This window comes from Callithrix jacchus, chromosome 17 (genome assembly GCF_049354715.1).
Source record: "Callithrix jacchus isolate 240 chromosome 17, calJac240_pri, whole genome shotgun sequence".
NCBI classification, from domain to species: Eukaryota; Metazoa; Chordata; class Mammalia; order Primates; family Cebidae; genus Callithrix; species Callithrix jacchus.
Genome location: NC_133518.1, coordinates 80,658,278 through 80,680,376, shown reverse-complemented (window position 1 = coordinate 80,680,376; position 22,099 = coordinate 80,658,278). Strand labels below are relative to the sequence as shown.

Genomic DNA, 22,099 nt, shown 5'->3' with positions numbered 1-22,099 from the left:
GATCGCAAGAGAAAACCTAGAGGTCCCAGAAGAGAAACACAGGAAAACAGACATAACTCTTAAACACTCTGCAGTTCCAGCAACTAGGAAAACCACTATTCTCTTCAAATAACCAGTCGTCCTTTTCCAGAAGGAATCATTTCAGTTGGGTTTCTATTCCATGCAAGCATGAAACAGAAAAATCTTCACTGCAACATATGTGGCTTACCTAAGTTAATCTGGGAAGGAAATAAACTAAATAGAATTAAGATTCATGACCGGGTGCTGCCACCTGTAATCCCAGCACTTTGGGAGGCTGAGGCAGGAGGATCACTTGAGCTCGGGAGTTCAAGATCATAGTGAGAACCCTCCTCTACAAAAAAGACTTTTTAAAAATTAGCTGAGTGTGGTGGCACACACCTGTGGTCCCAGCTACCTGGGAGGCTGAGGTGGGAGGCTGGCTTGAGCCCAGGAAGCAGAGGCTGCAGTGAGCTGAGACTGGGCCAGTGGAGTAGTGGAGGTGGGGCAGGTGGACCTCAGGTGAGCAAAACAGCAAGACCCTGTCTCAAACCAACCGGCCAGCCGGCCAGCCAACAACACGACTCACCACAGTTTGCAGATGGAGAGCAGACTAAACACCTAACACCTATTTCTTTCTTTCTTTCTTTCTTTCTTTTCTTCAGAGACAGGGTCTTACTTTGTTGTCCAGGCTGGTCTCAAACTCCTGGACTCCAGTGATCCTCCTGCCTTGGCTTCCCAAAGGGCTGGGATTACAGGAGTGAGCCACTGCGCCCAGCCTCCCACACCTATTTCAAAGAATTATCAAGCAAATCTCGCTGAACTTGCTCCAATTAAATAGCTTCTCTGCTTCGAGACAATGCTTCCAATTAGATAGAGAGGCGTGCCCGGTGTTACTGCGCTTCCCTTTACTGAAGGTCTACAGCAGCCTCGGTCACGTGCCTCTGCCGGCTGCGCTTTCCAACCGCACCTGCTCACGCCATGCCTCTGCATCACTTTCGGTAATGCTTGCAGTATTCTGTGTTTCATTATTTTACCTATTATAATCATCTGTGAGCAGCTGTTTTGAGGTTACTATTTTAGTTCTTTTTGGGCTCCACAAACCACGCCCACCCAAAACCGCAACCTGGAGAAATGAGTATGTTCTGGCTGCTCCACCTACCGGCAATTTCCCCATCTTTCTCCCTCTATTCAGGCCTCCTTATTCCCCGAGACATGACAGTACTGAAATTAGGCCAATTAATAACCCTACCATTGTAGGCCTCTAAATACTCAAGTGAAAGGAACTGTTGTACATTCTCAAAATCAATCAAGTGCTAAAAATGATTAAGCTTAGTGAGAAAGGCATGTTGAAAGCTGAGACAGAAACAAAGCTCGGTCTCTCACCAGTTAGCCAAGCTGTGAATGCAAGGAAAAGTCATTGAAGGAAATTAAAAGTGCTACACCAGTGAACACACAAATGATAAGAAAGAAAAACAGCCTTACTGCTGAAAAGGAGACAGTTTTTGTGGTCTGCAGAGAAAAATCAAACCAGTCACAACATTCCCTTAAGTCAAAGCCTAATCAAAAGCAAGGTTCTAACTCTCTTCAATCCTATGAAGTCTAAGGGAGACAAGGAAGCTCCAGAAGGAAAGCTGGAAGCTAGTAGAGGTTGGTTCATGAGGTTGAAGGAAAGAAGCCATCTCCATGACATAAAAAAGTGCAAGGTGATGCAGCAAGTGCTGACGCAGCGAGTGCAGAAACTCATCCAGAAGATGTAGTTAAGATAATTCATGAAGGTAATGACATTAATGGTTTTTCACGTGTGACAAAACAGCCTTCTATTGGAGGAAGATGCCATCTAGGACTTTCACAGCTAGAGAGGAGAAGTCAGTAACTGCCCTCAAAGGTTCAAACAAGCTGCCTTTCTTGTTAGGTGGTAATGCAGCTGGTGACTTCCAGTTGAAGTCAACACTCATTTAACATTCCAAAATCCCAGGTCCCTTAAAAATTATGTTGAATCTACTCTGCCTGTGTTCTACAACTGTAACAACAAAACCTGGATGACAGCACATCAATTTACAGCATGGCTTACTGAATATTTTAAGCTCATTGTTGAGACCTACTGCTCAGAAAAAAAATTCAACATGTAACTGCTCACTTAGAATGCACCTAGTCACCTAAGAGCTCTGATGAAAATGTAAATAAAAATGAATATTGTTTCCAGTCTGCTAACCCAACATCCTTTCTGCATGCAGCCCATGGATCAAGGAGTAATTTCAACTTTTAAATCTTATTTAAGAAATACATTTGGCCAGGCATGGGGCCAAATCTCAACACTTTGGGAGGCTGAGGTGAGAGGATTACTTGAGGCCAGGAGTTGAGCTAAGCCCTGGCAACACAGTAAGAAACCATCTCTACAAAAAAATCATATTAATTGGGTGTAGACACTCAGGAGGATGAGGAAGGAGGATCACCCAAACCAGGGCAGGGGTGGAGGGACAGTCAAGGTTATAGTGAGCTATGACCACTGCACTCCAGCCTTGGCAATAGACACCCCCCCCTTTTTTTTTAAAATGATATCGCTGCCATAAATACAGATTCGTTTGATGGATCTGGGCAAAGTAAACTGAAAAACTTCTGGAAAGGATTCACCCGTCTAAATGGCATTAAGAACATTCACAATTCATAGGAGGGCAAAATATCAACATGAACGGCACTTTGGAAGAGACTGATTCCAACAATCATGATGACTTTGAGGGGTTTAAGAAATCACTGGAGGAAGTGACTGCAGGTGGGGTAAAAACTGCAAGAGAACCAGAGTGGAGGATGACAATGTGACTGAATGGCTGCAATCTCATGATCAAGCGTTAAAAGTAGGGGAGTTACATCTTGTGGATGAGCAAAGAAATTGATTTCTTGAGACGGAATCTACTCCTGGTGAAGACTCTGTTAACACTGTTGACGTGACAACAAAGGATTGAGAATACTACATAAACTTGGTAGATAAAGCTTCTGCGGTTTAAGAAGACTGACTCCAGTTTTGAAAGAAGTCCTACTGTGGGTAAAATACTATCAAACAGCAACACATGCTACAGAGAAAGCTTTCATTGCTGTCACATTTTAGGAAATTGCCTGATCACCCTGATCAGTCAGTAGCCATAATATCAAGACCCTCCACCAACAAAAAGATGACGACTCACTGAGGATTCAGATGATCGTTAGCGCTTTTTAGCAAAAGTGTTTTAAAATTAAGTTATGTGCTTTTTATTTTTAAAGATACAATGCTCTGCACACATACACTATGGAATCATGTAAATGTAACTTTTCTATGCACCAAGAAACCGACGTTTGTGACTCATCTTACTGCAGTGGTCTGGAACTGAACAAAGCCTGTACTTACCAGCAGTTTAGCTTGCTCTGGAAGAGTGATCTGTTCCCTTTTTCCATCTGGATACCGCAACATCAGCTGTGCTTTTGGTCCTAAAGAACGGGTTTAAAAAAACAAAACAAAACAGGATATAGAAGTTTAAGACAGACAATTAGTTTAAATAAATATGTAAATAAATAAAGCCATTCAGCAATTATTCAATTTTTTATTTTTTTCCCACAGAGACAGTTTCATGGTGCTGCCCAGGCTGGCCTCAAGAGCCTCTCCTGCCACAGTCTTCCCAGTAGCTGGGACTACAGGATCATACCACAGGACCCAGCTCAATATCCAAGGTGGTTGTTTCTTTGTTTTTTTTTTTTTTGAGACAGAGTCTTGCTCTGTCGCCCAGGCTGGAGTGCAGTGGCGCCATCGTAGCTCACGGCAAGCTCTGCATCCTTGGTTCAACACACTCTCCTGCTTCAGCCTCCCGAGTAGATGGGACTATAGGCATGTGCCAGCATACCTGGCTAAGTTTTGTATTTTTAGTAGAGACAGGGTTTTGCCATGTTGGCCAGGCTGGTTTGAACTCCTAACCTCAGTGATCCACCATGCCCGGCCCCAGTATCCAAGTTGTAGGTACAGTATGTGTATAAAATGTAACTTACCATTTATATCTATGCCCTCCACTACTCCATCTGATTTTTCAGGTGACATCTCCAGTATTTCTGAATCCACGGCCGGCAATCCTTGGTGGTTCGTGGCTGTTCCAGGGTCAGTTCTGGCTGGGGGCTCAGTCAGTGGCCTTCTATTCTCCTCTTTTCTATGCCCCAAATCTTTGTGGGGAGACTTTCTGGACTTGGCAAGATTCTCTACCTCCTCTTCTTCATCAGAACCACAAACAGATATGAACTCCTCACTGCCAGAAAAAAGTTCAGATTCAGATTCTTCATCTGAGCGGCTCTCCTGTTTTGTCTGTGTTGAATCAAAATGTGTTTCCTGTAAGGAGGCTCTGATGGCGGCTTCTAGCTGGCTGTCTTCACTTGCGTCTATAAGGCTCTCCTGTGAGACGGAGTCATAAAACACAGGGAGAAGAGCAGGTTAAACCAAAAAGCAGGCCAAACAGCAGAAGAATTAAAACAGCGTGTCATTCATTATTATGTTCTGCTGACCATGTCCCTTCTACTTTAAGAGCAAGGACTTGTCTTACACAGTCAAATTGGAATGAAGATGCATATATGTATATATAGACACACACACACACATAGACACATATATATATTTTTTAAGAGACAGGCTCTCACTATGTTGCCAAGGCTGGTCTTGCACTTCTGGGCTCAAGTAATCATAGGCATTTTTTAAAACATCAAAAGGAAAATGAACAAAATCAAGAAAAGTTTATCTATTACCTGCCTAGAGAAAGATAAGAATTAAAAGTTTTAAATATAAAGTCAAAACACCATTCTTTAAAATTACTAAAGCAGAGACAAATGTTTACTTTGTTCACCAATGTATTCTTCAACTAGTAATTCCATTAATTAAAATGAAGGTTTCATTATGACAATGAGAAATGCAAACATCTACAGTTCTTCCCTTGGTGAAGTTCTAACGCCACAGATTTAACTAAACTTAATGAGTCACAAAATATGTTGTCTTTGAGTGGAACTTACTTGGCTCCTGGCTCAAACATACTATAGAGCAAAAAAACTCTAAGATAATCTAAAGTTGAACACTGGATATCTCATGATATTACAGAATTACTGATAATTTTTAAGAGTATAATAATGGCACTGTGATAGTATTTTTAAAAACAAAAAGAACCTTTATCTTTTAAATATATATGCCAGAGTATTAATTAATGAAATAATGAATTCTGAGATTTGCTTCAAAATAATTCGGATATGATGGGATACACAGGAAAGAAGACTGGCCATCTCTTGATAATTACCAAAATTAGCTAATGAATACAAAGAGGCTCAATAAACTACTTCAACTTTTGAATAGGCTTGAAATTTTTCAGAATAAATAGGTTAAAAAAAAAACCAAAAAAACAAAAACCCCATGTAGACTGCTAATACAAAACTAAGGAAACCACATTTTGGCTTTTACTATCAGGCAATCATGTAGCAAAAAATTAAATGGAAAAACTTTTTTTTTTTTTTGGATACAGGTTCAACTCTTTCGCCCAAGCTGAAGTGCAGTGGTGCGATCTCAGAGAACTACCACCTCCATCTGCCAGGCTCAAGCAATCTCCCACTTCAGCCTCCCAGGCAACTGGGACTACAGGCACACACCACCACACCTGGCCAAAGGAAAATTTTTAAATATACTTCAGGCTAATTTACCAGCCCTAAAAAGCAAGTAGATGTGTCTATGTGATACAATGGCTTAGGCGGATTGTAAATTATAACAACGACATTGTAAAATAGCATGTAGCCACATAGCTTGATTTTAAAAATTGTGGCCATGGCACACTGTTAGGCTCCTACTGAATTTTACTCTCCTCTGATTTCCTTACTTAGAGAACCCTAATTAAGTCTAGAGGACATGTTCAACTAAAAAACTCATCTTACTATCTCTTGTAGCCAGAAAATAGTACTGAGCAATAGCAGTACTTACCCAAAAATTATAGAATTAAATATATATAAGAGAGAAAGGTATCAAATTAATGACCTAAGCTTCCCCACCTTAAAAAAAAAAAAAAAAAAAAAAAAAAGAGTATACATCCAGGAAAAGAAAAGAAAAGAAAGTCCAATGAAAACTTAAATTAATAAATGACCTGGAAAACAAATGCAATAGAGAAAAAAAAAATCCAAAAGTAAGTTTCTTTTCTTTCTTTTTTTTTTTTTTAAAGAGACAGAGTCTCACTGTTGCCCAAAGACTGGAGTGCAGTGACTACTCACAGGCCCGATCACAGCACACTACATTCCTGAACTCCTGGGCTCAAGCAATACTCCTGCCCAGCAGCTGGGACTACAGGCACAGGCCACAGCCCAGTTGGTTTTTTAAGATCAATAAAACTACTAAGCCTCTAGCCAGACTGTCAGGGGGAAAAAAAGTAAGTCACAATTACCAATAACAGAATCAAGAGAGGGGCAAGTACAGTCTCTGCAGTCATTAATGGCCTAACGAGGGACTATAATAAACTGTCAATATAGTAAAATGAATAAATCCCTAGAAAGATACAACCTGCTAAAGCTCATCCAAGAAGAAAGAGATAACCAAGTAGTCATATATCTACCGGTAAGACTGATTTTGTAGTTTAAAACTTGCCACCAAGAAAAACTCTAGGCCCATGTAGCTTCACTGGTAAATGCCATCAAACATTAAGGAAGAAACGGTAAGAATTCTACAGAAACTACTGCAGAAAACAGAAGAGGAAGAAATACTTCTCAATTCATTGTGAAGTCAGCATTAAGCTGACACCAAAGCAGAAAACAACATGATAAGGCATAAGAAAAATTAATTTTCAAAAGTGGGGGAGGGGCACCAAAAAACCTACAAATCAAGCAGGAGAACTGCTTGAGGCCAGAAGTTCAAGATCATCCTGGCCAACAAGATTTCTGCAGTATCCCTTCGGGCTTTTCCTTAAGTAAGGACATTATTACAGGTGGTAACTGAAGGGACTGTTCCTCCTGTCTTCTAAAACTGCTGGGCAAGGTGGTTCATACATATAATCCTGCACTTTGGGAGGCCAAGGCGAGAGAACTGCTTGAGCTTAGGAGTTTGAGACCAGACAGCAACACAGTGAGACCCTGCCTCCACGAAAAATAAAAAATTGGCCAGGCATGATGATGTACACCTTCGGTCCTAGCTACTCAGGAGGCTGAAGCAAGACGATGGACTGAGCCCAGGAGGTCAGGGATAACAAGTTTCTTGTTTTCCTTCTAATGTTCTCTCGGGGCTGCAAGGTACTACAGTAAGTTAATATCAGGCCACTGCAGTCCCGCCTGGGCTAGAGTGTGAGACCAGGTCTCGAAAAATAAAATAAATAAAATTAAAATTTTACTGGGTGTGGTGCTCATGCCCAGAATCTCAACACCTTGGGAGGCTCAGAAAGGAGGATTGCTTGAGGCCAGTTTGAGACCCGCCTGGACAACATATGGAGACCTCTGTCTACAAAAATTTAAATTCGCTGGGCATGGTGATTCACACCTGTGGTCCCAGCTACACAGGAGGCGGAGGTGGAAGGACAGCTTGAGCCCAAGAGGCGAAGGCTGTAGTGAGCCATGATCATACCACTGCACTGTAGCCTGAGCAATGGAACAAGATCCTGTCTAAAGAAAAACAGGCCGGGCGCGGTGGCCCATGCCTGTAATCTCAGCACTTTAGGAGGCCGAGGAGAGCGGATCACCTGAGGTCAGGAGTTCAAGACCATCCTGACCAACATGTTGAAACCCTGTCTCTACTAAAAATACAAAAATTAGCTGGGCATGGCGGCACATGCCTGTAACCCCAGCTACTTAGGAGGCTGAGGCGAGAGAGTTGCTTGAATCCAGGAGGCGGAGGTTGCAGTGAGCAGAGATTGTATCACTGTTCCCTTAGCCTTGGCAACAGAACGGGACTCCAGCTCAAAAAAAAAACAACACAACAAAACCAAACTATTATTTTTTTGAGATGGAGTTTCACTGCTTTTTTCCCAGACTGGAGTGCAATGGCACGATCTTGGCTCACAGCAACCTCCGTCTTCTGGGTTCAAGCAATTCTGCCTCAGCCTCCTGAGTAGCTGGGACTACAGGCGTGCAACAACATGCCCAGCTAATTTTTTTTGTATTTTTAGTAGAGACGGAGTTTCACCTTGTTGACCAAGATGGTCTCGATCTCTTGACCTCGTGATCCACCCGCCTCAGCCTCCCAAAGTGCTGGGATTATAGGCGTGAGCCACCGTGCCCGGCCAAAACCAAACTATTTTTATCCTTACTGCTATCACACCCAAATAACCATGAAAACCAATGTGAGACTGCTGTATCTTTGAAGTTTAGTCTCTTATTTGTAACTAATCTTGATACCAATTCTCAAACAGGTCTGCCTAGTAATAGCATATTCTACAAATTAAGTGCAGAAATAAATTCTAGGAGGGCCAGAGAGCCAGGCCCTAAAGCTACATTAACCAATAATAATGCTCAACTATGCCATGAGAGTTGTTCTAGCAAAAACAAAAACCATCACTTCCAGCTAGCTGTGGTGGCATGTACCTGTAGTCTGAGCTACTCCGGCAGTTGAGGTGAGAGGACTGCTTCAGCCCAGGAGTTCTAGGACAGCCTGGGCAAAATAGCGAGATCCCATCTCCAAAACAAAACAAAACACACAAAACATCCACCACTTTCACTGTTATTTAGACCTGGGTATCAGAAGCCCTCCCAGAGCTGTCCCTAAGGAAGTAGGTACCTCGACCACTAGGCTTGCCAGGTCAGTCCTCCCGCTCAACATATTCACATTGCTTCCTTCTAAATCCAGATCTTAAGGCAAGACAGACTGGGAGGAGTGTGAGTATCACAATTTTTCACTGAGAAGATGGAACTCTCATATGGTAAATTATCAAAATATAAGGAAGATATCTAAGAGGTTACAGCCGTAAGTGACAGCTATCCACTAGTTACGTCATCTTTACCACGTTAACATCAAACGTTTTATATAAGATGCTTATGACCAATTACATTTATTTTTCCATCACCACCTCCTAATTATACTTACTGAACGGGCACATTTTTTGGGGGGACTACTAGAAAGTCCATCCAGTTGTCCATGTTCACCCAGAAATCCTGTCACTTGGTCCAAGAAAGAAGATACATCTAACTGGTGCCATTCTACCAGCTTCTGACCTAAAGATTAAAAACAAGGATATGTAAATATCTACAGTCTTTCTGAACACTCTCATTAAGTATCTCTTTCAGCAAATGCATGATTATACTGTAAAGACAAACCCTCTCCACCAGCTTATGCTATAGTGTCTTCATAACCTAGAAGTCACATCAATTATACTCACCTAATAGATTCCCACTCATCATGATAGGGCAACTATCTTACATGCTGCTATCACTCATTACCATTTAGGAAGAAGAGATTCAGAAAAAGCAGTATCTATATAAAACACAATCAATTAAAAAAACCAACTCCACCCTCTGCTCCTCAGGAGGGATCACAACTAGTACCTGAACAATCTTACTATTTCAATTATTTAAAAAACGTTTAAAAAAAATCCCTTAAGGCCGGGCGTGGTGGCTCACACCTGTAATTCCAGCACTTTGGGAGGCCGAGGCGATGGATCACAAGGTCAGGAGTTCAAGACCAGCCTGGGAAACATGGTGAAACCCCGTCTCTACTAAAAATACAAAAAATTAGTTGGGCATGGTGGCGGACGCCTGTAATACTAGCTACTCAGGAGGCTGAGGCAGGAGAATTGCTTGAACCCAGAAGGTGGAGGTTGCAGTGAGCCAAGATCATGCCACTGCACTCCAGCCTGGGTGACAAGAGCAAGACTCTGTCTCCGGGAGGTTGGGGGGTGGGGGAGAGGTGGAAATCCCTTAAAAACGGTAAGATGAACATATCAGTTATTCTTCCAAAAGAGCAGAAACACACAAGCACAAAATACCACCATTTTCCAATGCTGCCAGAAAAAGATGCCCTAAATAAATACATCAATAGATGTTTGAATCAGGAAAACTTCACCTAAATTACTACAATTCTGAAGCCAGATCCAGTCAAATATTAAAGATCAATCATTTAGGTAACTGAAAGACAAGTGGTAGGTTAAAAGCTGCATGCTGATATAAATCTTACCTGTTCGTGGGTCCAATATGGAAACATAGGGGAAATCCCCTAACTTATAAAACTGTATGTATCTCTGACCTTCCTCACTGTCATGATAAACCTGCAAAATTGATATATTAAAAAAAAAAGTCAGCCTCTAAGAAAAAAACCAACTGTAACCTTGTTATATACTAACTTCAATCAACTCTTCAAATATACCTCTGGTATGTGTTAAAAATCTTACTCCTACACTAAAGAGATAATGAACATCATCTGGTGTAAACTCCTTCAACTTCCTGCTTTGAGCCCCTTCTGGAAACTTACCATAAACATATCGATCCATATCTTAATAAATCACAATATATTAAGATTCTGGCTCTGAATGATGGCTCACATCTAACCCCAGCACTTTGGGAGGCTGAGGCAGAGGATGGCTTGAGGCCAGGAGTTTAAGACCAGTTTGGTCAACATAACAAGATCCCATCTCTACAAGAAGTTGTTGTGTTTTTTGTGTTTTTTTTTTAATTAGCCAGGTGTAATGGTGTGCACCTGCAGTCTGAGCAACTCAGGAGACTGAGGTGGGAAGATCCCTTGAGCCTGGGAGTTAAGAGGCTGCAGTGAGCTACGATTGCACCATTGCATTCCAGCCTGGGTGACAGAGCAAGATCCTGTCTATTTATTTATTTAGAAAGAAAAAAGGATTATAAGCTCAAGAGTCTAGCACAGTGCTAAGCAAAGAGCTGTGGCAATCAATATTTGTTGAATAAAATACAAGGAATTATCATTAAAATTATATTAAATTTAGGGGGCTGCAAAAGATAAACAGGCAAATTAATCACATTAATAGCATATCTTATAGTAGGGAAAAAATTAAGTTCATTCATAAGTTTTCATTTTCTGTAACTTTTCACAAAATAAAAAATTGAGCTGGGCATGGTGATTCATGCCTGTAATCCCAGCACTCTGGGAAGTCCAGGGTGGCTTGCGCCCCCGAGTTCAAGACGAGCCTGGGCAACTATGGCAAGACCCCATCTCTAAGAAAAATAAAAAAAATTATCTGGTCATGGTGGTGCATGTTTGTGGTCCCAACTATTCAAGACACTGAGGTGGGAGGATCACTTGAGCCCAGGAGGTCAAGGCTGAGCCATGTTCTTGCCACTGCATTGCAGCCTGGCTGACAGAGCAAAACCCTGTCTCATAGCGGGAGAAAAATGGTACAAGGTCTCTAACCTTACCGATCTAAGAACACACAGTTAAAAAGTATCAAAAACAAGCTTAAATCTAAGCCTTAGCCAAATGCTTTCAATTACTCCAAGATCTTCTACACCTGCACTGTCCAATACAGCAACCAGTACCCAGAAGTGGCTACTGAAGCCCTTGAAACCTGGCTACTCCAAATGCAGAAGGGATGGAAGCATGAAATACAAATTATCTCTCAAAGACTTAACACCAAGGAAAATAAAAGCAAAAATCTCATTTTGGTATTAGTTATAGAGATATGTTGATTTAACCAAATATATAATTAATTTCACCTGTTTCGATTAATCTTTTTTAATGTAGCTACTAGAACAAATTAAATTATGTGTACAACTTAGACTGTGTTTCTACTCAACAGTACAGTTTTTTTGTTTTGAGACAGAGTCTCATTCTGTCACCCGGGCTAGAGTGCAATGGTGTAATCTTGGCTCACTGTAACCTCCACTATCCTGGTTCAAGCAACTCTCCTGCCTCAGTCTCCGGAGTAGCTGAGACTGCAGGCTCCTGCCACCAGGCCAGGCTAATTTTTTGTATTTTTAGTAGAAACGTGGTTTCACCCTGTTGCCCAGGCTGGTCTCAAACTCCTGACCTCAGGTGATCCAGCCGCCTCAGCCTCCCAAAGTGCTGGGCTAATAGGCGTGAGCTACCGCCTCCCAGCCAGTTTTACTTCGTTTTTAATGTCTCAATTCATTATAACCCAATTCCTTTCCCTCAACATCCCACACTGCAAAAGTCAAATTCTACAAAAGTTCTGATGAACCCTCCTTCTCACCTGCCAGAAAATGAAATGTTCCCGGATAATATTCTTCACAGCGTCGTTGCTCCACACGTCACGGTTGAGGCACTGACATGCAAAGTCTTGTACGTTCTGAATGTTTATCATCAGCCACTTATTCTGCATCTGGCCACACTCTTTGGCCTGCAAGAGTAAAGTTACACATCTGTTAGAAACAATTTCTACTTGGTGTTTCCGCAGTTGTTCAGAGATTGTTGTCTTTTACTAAAAATACTACATTTTTGCCCAGATATGACATCTAGAGTTTTCAGTACATATACATTCTTTATATTTACTTTGCATATGCCTGTATAACTATACTGTATAACCATACTGTTCATTTCAAGCACTTCTCAAATTTAAACAAACTCATTTCTCTTTTATCCAGTTATTTGTTATAATGGCTGAATTTTTCTTTTCTTTTCTGAGACAGAGTCTCACTCTATTGCCCAGGCTGGAGTACAGTGGTGTGGTCTCGGCTCAGTGCAACCTCCACCTCCTGAGTTCAAGTGATTCTCCTGCCTCAACCTCCCAAGTAGTTGGGATTACTACATACCACCATACCTGGCTGATTTTTCTATTTTTAGTAGTGGTAGGATATCAACATGTTGGCCAGGCTGGCCTCAAACCCTTGACCTCAAGTGATCCATCCACCTAAGTGCTGGAATTACAGGCATGACCCACCGCTCCCAGTAATGGCTAAATTTTTAATGTATGTTTAAACATCTTTACCTGAAAAGGATTCAACAAACTTAAGATCAACAAGTCACATAACTCTATTCTCCTGCAACCTCCATCAACAAATACTTTTTTTTTTTTTTTTGAGGAGTTTTGCTCTTGTTGCCCAGGCTGGAGCATAATGGCGCCATCTCAGCTCACTGCAACCTCCACCTACTAGGTTCACGTGGTTCACCTGCCTCAGCCTCCGGAGTCGCTGGGATTACTGGTATGCGCCACCACGGCAGGCCAATTTTTTGTATTCTTTTATACAGAGATAAGATTTCACCATGTTGGCCAGGCCAGTCTCGAACTCCAGACCTCAGGCGAGCCACCCATCTCAGCCTCCCAAAGTGCTGGCATCACAGGTGTGAGCCACCACACTCGGCCAAATATACTTCTTTTTAATGAATGCAATTGTTATGTATATTTTACTTTGTTTTCTTCAAGATCATTTCTGGAACATTTTCAAACATCATATTAATCTCAATTATTAGGCGTATATGCTATTTTAGAGAATCACCTTAAACATTTTAGTAAAAACTGCTGAGAGGTTTTTCTCTTAAGAGTTGTCTTCCTAGGAGATTTCAAAAATTGGGATTATAGGGTCAAAGAATGTTTGAGAATGATACCCAAACAACTCTACAATTCATACCACGAAGATCAAGATATCAATCATTTGGTGTACTTTCTGCCTGTCAGTCCCCTGTCAGCATCAAGACCTATGAAACGCTGCTGAGTGGAAAGCAATTGCAGAGAAGCACATGAGCAAATGCTGCCTCAAATCTTTGCCTAGGAAAGAACAGTGACATGAGAGCAGTTTTGGAACAAATTTATCCCAGAACAATATTCTTTTCCAAATCAGTGTGACATATGAAAATCTTAAGAATCAATGAATTTGGTATAGTAATCCTAGAACATACTGGACATCATTTTGTGGATACTGAAAAATGTAAGACTGAAAATATCTTCTGTTTTAAGAAGGTTTACATAATCTCACAAATACTGTGGGTTTTTTTTTTTTTGTATGAATCCCCTAGAATAAATTATTTTCTTTTTTTGCTGTTTTCTTACATTTTTTGTGGAGATGGGGGTTTCACTGTGTTCGCCAGGCTGGTTTGGAACACCTCGCCCCAAGTGATCTTCCTCCTGCCCTGGCCTCCCAAAGTCCTGGGATTACAGGTGTCAGTCACCCCACTCAACCTCAGAATAAATTATCTTCTAATATTTGCTTACTGTTTCCATGGGTGAAAGCCCAAGGTCTAAAAAGAAATATCATTATATTGAGTCAGGAAGCTGCATTTAACTGGTCAAAGGCCTAAAGTATACAAATTAATAATTCCTTGTTTATAGGAAGTGATATTTCCATTTACGTCCTTATAGGACAAAGATTTAATAAAAGAATGACAATTATGCTGCTTTAACTATAAAAACAGTATTTGAAAATAAAGAAAAAAAATGACCCTACCCTCTAGAGACAGACTGGAGAGCACATGTCCCTGTAACAGAGTAAATTTACATAAGTCCATCCCAATACTGACAAGAGAAAAGTGTACAAAACTGACAATGAATAAAAGTCGAGTTTAAAATGGAAGAGTTACCTTTTTCTTTAAAAAATGTATTTACTCACATCCATGCTTTCCTGATCTCAGATTTATTCATTCAACAAATACTGAGTACCTACCATGTGTCAGGTACAGTTACAGATGCTGGTTACAGCAGTTCCAAAAGGTAAAAATCCCTGCCTTCGTGCAGCTTACAATGGGGAGAAACCTAAAACTAGCAAAACAAACTTGAAAGTGATACTAACCACCCTGAAGGTATTGTTAAAAAATTGTTACTGCTAGAAGGAAGGGTTCAAAGACACAATTTTGAAACAAAACAACAATACTGAGAGGGATAAGAGTGTTGAACAGGCCAGGCACAGTGGCTCACACCTGTAATCCCAGCACTTTAGGAGGCTGAGGTCAGTGGATCGCCTGAGGTAAGGAGTTCAAGACCAGCCTTCCCAACATGGTGAAATCCTGTCTCTATTAAAAATACGAAAATTAGCTGGGTGTGGTGGTGGGCATCTATAATCCCAGCTACTCAGGAGGTTGAGGCAGGAGAAATGTTTGAAGCTGGGCAGCAGAGATTGCAGTGAGCCAAGATCATGCCATTTGTACTCTAGCCTGTGCAAGAGTGAGACTCTGCCTCAGAAAAAATTTTTAAAAAAGTCTTGCAAGCCTAGAGATCTCATGTACAACATGAGGACTATACTTATTAACATTGTATTACACATTGAAAATGTGCTGAGGGTAGATTACTAGGTGCTCTCACCCCCTCCACACACACGTATAAAAAGACAACGATGGAGGGTACGGACAAGTTAATTTGCTTGACTACAGTAATCATTTCACTATGTGTATCCAATCTTCATGTCATGCATCTTAAATATATACAGTAGGCTGGAGCTGTAAGGCCGGGAGTTGGAGAACAGCCTGGGCAACAGAGCAAGACCCCACCTGTAAAAAAATGTAAAATAACTAAATGTATGCAATTTAAAAAGAGAGTCTTTAAAAATGTCACTAAGTGTACCAATTATGTGAGTCAAGGACTAGAGGTGAGAGTGGGCCATGAGAAAAATCATCTTCCTACAGAAGACTGTTGAAATCTATTAGGTTGTTCTGAATCAACATTTCAAAACTATTATAATGGAGACCCCAGAGTAAAACAGCGGGAGACTAAAATCTCTGCCAGTACCAGCCAGATCAGAAAGGCATGAACAAAAAAATTTAGGCCTGGCACAGTGGCTCACACCTGTAATCCCAGCATTCTGGGAGGCCAAGGTGGGCCGACTGTTTGAGCCCAGGAGTTTGAGACCAGCCTGGACGACACGGCAAAACCCCATCTCTACTAAAACTACTAAAATTAGATAAGCGTGGCGGCGCATGCCCGTAACCCCATCTACCTGGATAGCTGAGGCACGAGAATCGCTTGAACCTGGGAGGTGGAGTCTGCAGTGAGCTGGGATCATGCCACTGCACTCCAGCCTAGGTAACAGAGCAAGACTGCTTCAAAAAAAGAAAAAAAAGAAAATGAAAGATTTGAACAACCGTACTATGTTTCAGTAAATATATATGCATAAAGTCAAAAAGAAAATATATTAAAATATATACAGTACTTTTTATAGAAATGAAATCACACTTTTATTTTTCCTTATTCGTTTTCTAATTTTCAATAATTTTCTTGTTGGTCAGGCTCGGTGGTTCATGCCTGTAATCCCAGCAGTTTGGGAGTCCAAGGTGGGCGGATCACGAGGTCAAGAGATTGAGACCATCCTGGTCAACATGGTGAATCCCTATCTCTACTAAAAACACAAAAATTAGCTGGGCATGGTGGCGCACGCCTGTAATCCCAGCTACTCGGGAGGCTAAGGCAGGAGAATTGCTTGAAGCCAGGAGGCAGAGGTTGCAATGAGCCGAGATCGCTCCAGCCTGGTTAACAAGAGTGAAATTCCGTCTCAAATAAATAAATAAATAAATTGCTTGCCTAATTTGATTAAAACTAAATGTAAAAAATACATAAAGTTTAATTAGAAACACATTATATACTGCCAGGCATGGTGGCTCATGCCTGTAATCCCAGCATTTTGGGAGGCCGAGGCAGGCAGAGCACCTGAGGTCAGGAGTTCAACACCAGCCCGACCAACATGGAAAAACCCTGTCTCTAGCCTGGACAATACGGCAAAATCCCACCTTTACAAAATACAAAAATTAGTCAAGCATGGTGGCAGGCACCTATAGTACCACCTACTTGAGGGGCTGAGGTGGACAAATCACTGGAGCCCAGGAAGACGAGGCTGTGGTGAGCTGAGACTGTACCACAGTACTCTAGCCTGGGTGACAGAGTGAGACCCTGTCTCAAATAAAAAAGAAAATGCCAGGTGCAGTAGCTCATGCCTATAATCCCATCTGGGAGGCTGAGGTGGGCGGATCACCTGAGGAGAGGAGTTCAAGACCATCCTGGCCAACGTGGAGAAACCCCATCTTTACTAAAAATACAAAAAATTAGCTGCACATGGTGGTGGGCGCTTGTAATCCCAGCTACTTGGGAGATTGAGGCAGGAGAATCGCTTGAACCCAGGAGACAAGGGTTGCAGTGAGCTGAGATTGCGCCAGCCCACTGCACTCTAGCTCAGACAACAAGAGCAAAACTTCATCTCAAAAAAAAAAGAAAAAAGAAAAAGAAATACTATGGAAGCTGTTCTAATTCTTTCTGGCAAAGACATGATTTAACGAGGCACATTAAGCTGTTTTAGACCCTATGGACACACATTAGTCAATAAAACCAAGTCCCTGTGTTCATACAGCCTACAGGATAGTGGGGAAAGAAGAACACCTAAGAAATGTTCCCTTGCCCAGGTCAGACCGTTTAGCCTAAGTGCTTTGCTCACTCAGCTGGTTTTCTTGACTGCATCAGCTCTTTCCACAGTATGTTCACACTGTGTTATCTCCTTTTCCCTCAGACCTCCCATTAGGTCACATTCCCTCGATTCACTAAGGTTTCTATTCTTATCTCATCCTTGCAGAAATCTCCCCTAATCTTCCTAATACAGTCCTTCGTCCTCACAATTACAAACACATGTGGAACCTCTGAAATCAACCTTGCTTTCAATTTGCCTATAAGAAGAAACTGAATTTGGCAACATGGACAAGTCTACTTGCAAAGGACACTAGAAATTTCCAGATGCTTAACTAAATTCAGACCACATACATAAAACAGCCTTGAACAAACAAAAAACGGCCCCCTCTCTCCTTCCTCTATTGTATTTTTTTTGTTTTGTTTTTGAGACAGGGTTTCACTGTGTTGCTCAGGGTGGAGGGCAATGGCACCACCATAGCTCACTGCAGCCTCAACCTCCTGGGCTAAGCAGTCCTCCCACCTCAGCCTCCTGAGTAGCTGGGACCACAGGTGCGCACCACCATGTCCAGCTATTTTTTTCTATTTTTTGTAGAGACTGGGTTCCACCATATTGCCCAGGCTGGTCTTGAACTCCTGCACTCAAGTGATCTACTCCCTTCAGCCTCCCACCAAAGTGGTGGGATTACAGGCATGAGCCACTACGTCCAGGCATATTTTATTCTTTCTCCAAGCAACTACTGTAACCTAAAATGAATGTCTCTCTCTCTCCATCAAAGAGAAACATATGTATTATATTCACCATCTGTGTGTGTGTGTGTGTGTGTGTGTTTGTTTTACATTTTTTTGTTTATAGTCTGTTTCTCCTACTACATTATAAATGCTACAATGGCAAGGACTTTATATAATTTACCACTATCACCCTGTGGCAGAAACTGCTTATAGGTACCAAATAACCCATTCTCCCCTTGTCCCTCTCTTACTTATAGAACCTCCAATTCTTAACTAGACACCTGGATTTCCGAGTGTCCCTTGCAAATGGGTGCAGCCATGCTGCCAAGTTATGGCAGATGGAATGCAAACAGAAGTGCTGTGTACAACTTCCAGGTTGCTCCTTTAAAGGGAAATATGTACCCTTATCAGCTCTTCCCTCTTCCATGCTGGTCATTATTATTATTTTTTTTAATGAAAGCGAGTTTATTAAAAAAGTAAAGGATTCTAGGACATCCTTGAAAGACAACAGTAAAAAAAAAAAAAAAGTAAAGGAATAAAGTATGGCTATTCCATATGCAGAGCAGCCTTCCATGCTGTTTGGTAAGCAAATTGAATTGGTGCAAGCCAACTTGAATCACGTAGACCGGGGCGAGCAAGACCTAGGGATGGCAGAACAAGACAGAGAAACTCTGCAACTCTTAAACCTGCAGAGCAGGCCATCCCAACAGCCTGGACTTCTTTCTTGCTTAAGCTACTGCTTTTTTTCCCTGGTCTCTCTCACATGCAGTCAAACCTTTATTCTCGATCACCCAGAACTAAGTCCTGCAACACAAGGCCTCAATAAATACGTATTAAGTGAACAGGTGAATTAATCAGTCTCTCTCATCTGGTTAGCATAAGCCAGAAAGAATCCCTGAACATGATCTACCTCTAGTTACGCTAGTTTCTAAACCTGTAAAACTGTGGCTCACATTTACATCCAATATGAGGAACAAACCTATGGGACCTCCTTGGGTCACCAGAGAGTATCCCTCTAATTTTTAATATTTACCTCTCTAAACTTCAATGACTTAATTTTGCATGCTATCTTCCTAATTTTTATCAACTTAACCACAAAATGCCTGCTTTTAGAACGGGATGTTTATTTCATCTAAAGTCTTGCAGATGGTTAAGTATAATATTATCAGTGAAAACAAACAAAAAACAAATAGACTGCTGTAAACATAGGCCACGAAATACAAGGCAAAAAAGGTGATATAACTTAAAATTCAGGGACAACATCAAAAGAGATTCATATTTTCCTTTAATGAGCAGGCAGAAGAGTAACTGCTTTTTCAGTTCAAAGTTACCAAATTAAATCAAGCTTAGATACTGCGTTAGGTCCAAGAGCAACTCAGAAGCTAATAAAAACAGAAAACACGCTCAAACAAACTCAGTCCTTTTCTGCCTTTCATATTGCTGTTACTCTCTCTCAGTGGCTGCAGTATCACCGGAATATACTAGAAAAAACAGGCGCTGTCATGTTGAGACCACAAGGCAAAGATGAAGAAAACTGAAGAGACATCTAACCTGACATCTTTGAGCTTATGAATGAACACCAATAATTTCTTCACCTCTAGGCTTACTACTGACAAAAATAAAGCCCTGATGATTTGGTAAATCATCATCATCGTCTGAGTTTTTTGTTACATGCAGCCAAACCACTTTCAAGGTTCTCGGATTCAGAAACTTGAAACTGGAGAGCAAGCTGATGTGGTCTGGACATTTGTCTCTCCAAATCTCATAGCGAAATATAATTCCCAGTGCTGAGGGTGGGGCTTAGTAGGTGGTGTTTGGGTCACGGGGCGGACGCCTCGTGCATGGCTTGACCCCTTGCTCCTCATGTGCTACAACAGCTCCCCCTTTGCCTTCTGCCATGACTGCAAGCTTCCTGAGGCTTCACCAGAAGCACGTGCCACCACCATGCTATGGTGCAGATATTCTATAGCCTGTAGAAACGTGAACTGAAGTAACCTCTTTCTTTATAAACTGCCCCGTCTCAGACATTCCTTTCTGGCAAACCAAGTGTACTAACACACAAGCTTAGAGAAGCTAATCCCTTCTCCTAAATATTTCATGTAAGACAGTGAACGTTAATCAAAGGACAAATTTCTTAAAAATATCATCATCCGAAGCGGGCAGATCATGAGGTCAAGAGATTGTGCCCATCCTGGCCAACATGGTGAAACCCTGTCTCTACTAAAAAGTACAAAATTTAGCTGTGGGTGGTGGCGGGCGCCTGTAGTCCCAGCTACTCGGGAGGCTGGGGCAGGAGAATTGCTTGAACCCAGGAGGTGGAGACTGCAGTGAGCCCAGATTGCGCCACTGCACTCCAGCCTGGCTCCTGACAACAGAGCAAGACTCTGTCTCAAAAAATTATATATATATATATATATATATATATATATAATCACAACATGTTCAAATATGCAGCTGATATACATTGGTTATTTATTTTAAGAAATGGGGTCTCAGCTCATGCCTGTAATCCTAGCACTTTGGGAGCCAAGGCGGGAGGATCACTTAACACTAGAAATTCAAGATCAGCCTGGGCAACATAGCATGACCCCCTTCTCTACAAAGTATTTTTTAAATTGGCCAGGTGTGGTGGTGGGTGTCTGTAGCCCTAGGTATTTGGGAGGTTGAGACGAGGGGATAAATTGAGACCATGAGTTGAAGGCTGTGGTGGGCTATGATTCTGCCACTGTACTCCATCCCAGGTGACAGAATGAGAACCAATCTCAAAAAAAAAAGGTGGAGGGGGCTCACGCCTATAATCTCAGCACTTTGGGAGGCCGGGGTGGGCGGATCACCTGAGGTTGGGAGTTCAAGACCAGCATGACCAACATGGAGAAACCCTATCTCCACTAAAAATACAAAATTAGCCAAGCGTGGTGGTGCACGCCTGTAGTCCCAGCTACTCAGGAGGCTGAGGCAGGAGACTCATTTGAACCTGGGAGGCAGAAGTTGCAGTGAGCCAAGATCACACTGCTGCATTCCAGCCTGGGCAATAAGAGTGAACCTCTGTCTCAAATAAAAAAAGAAGACTTAACTAAAATTTAAGTGATTTACATCTATGAAAATGCTACTGTGATTCAAAAGAGCATTAACATACTAGTCAACATGAAAAAGCAAGCTGTTTGAACAGCTCAACAGAAGAGTATAAGCTTTACTAAACTCCGTCATTTAACACATAATGTATGACTCTTAATGCCTGAGACTGGGTCCCAAAGATTATTAAAAAGAGTACCTTCCCTCTGCCCTCAGTAAGTCTGAAAGTTAGCAGACAACCAAGTAAACATACACTGGGAAGTTTCTCCTTGGGCTCAGTCATGATAAAACCAAGAAGAACCGAGGATGTATGTGTTCTCCAATTAGAGAGATTCTTTTCAAACACACTAGGATCCGCACAGAAATACAGGCAAAAGTACCTGTAAACAATTCACAAATGGCAAACCACACACATTAGTCTCTGTAGCAGCCAAAGATACAGGAACAAGTGAGATATTATAAAAAGCTATCAAAATGGCAAAGATCCCAAAATGACACCACGCAAGGCTAAGAAAAGGATTTTATCCAACAATCTACACTGCTGGGAGAAACGTATTTCATATATTGCTGATAGAAATAGAAATCAGTGTAATCTTTATGCATATCACATAGATATACTTATCATGATGCCAATTCCCTGTATATTGAAAATGGTTTATTGCTCTTATAAAAAATGCCACTGAAGGCCAGGTGCAGTGGCTCACACCAGTAATCTGAGCGTTTTGGGATGCTGAGGTGTGAGGATTGCTTGAGCCCAGGCATTTGAGACCAGCCTGAGCAACATAATGAGACCCTATCTCTACCAAAAAAAAAATGTTTTATATTAGCTGAGTGCGGTGGTGCATGTCCATAGCCCTAGTTGCTTGAAAGGCTGGGGTGGGAGGATCCCTTGCGCCCAAGAGTTCAAGGCTGCAGTGAGCTATGACTGTGCCACTGCCCTCCAGCCTGTATGACAGAGCAAGACCCTGTCTCTAAAACAAGTAACTTTTTTAAAAAAAGGCAGTGAAAATGCAAAAGCACTCATAGTTGAGGCACAGAATCTCCAATAACTT

At 41.7% G+C, this 22,099-nt stretch overlaps 1 protein-coding gene and 1 pseudogene across 4 annotated transcripts in view; both read right to left on the bottom strand.

Annotated features, from left to right (window-relative positions):
* The window catches only part of UBXN7 (UBX domain protein 7), a 73,372-nt gene that overhangs the window by 10,558 nt on the left and 40,715 nt on the right, over nt 1-22,099 (bottom strand). For all 3 annotated transcript variants that reach the window (XM_054247060.2, XM_035278803.3, XM_054247061.2), the window contains 5 exons: nt 12,123-12,269; nt 10,124-10,214; nt 9,038-9,165; nt 4,012-4,405; nt 3,380-3,459 (listed from right to left, as the gene is read on the bottom strand). In XM_054247060.2, the coding sequence (XP_054103035.1) occupies nt 3,380-3,459; nt 4,012-4,405; nt 9,038-9,165; nt 10,124-10,214; nt 12,123-12,269 (840 nt within the window). The remainder of the gene's footprint in view (nt 1-3,379; nt 3,460-4,011; nt 4,406-9,037; nt 9,166-10,123; nt 10,215-12,122; nt 12,270-22,099) is intronic.
* LOC128930006 (zinc finger protein ENSP00000375192-like) lies at nt 15,355-22,087 on the bottom strand (annotated as a pseudogene). The gene is made up of 2 exons (XR_013528790.1): nt 16,586-22,087; nt 15,355-15,737 (listed from the first exon to the last, which is right to left on the bottom strand). The product of XR_013528790.1 is annotated as a zinc finger protein ENSP00000375192-like (transcript).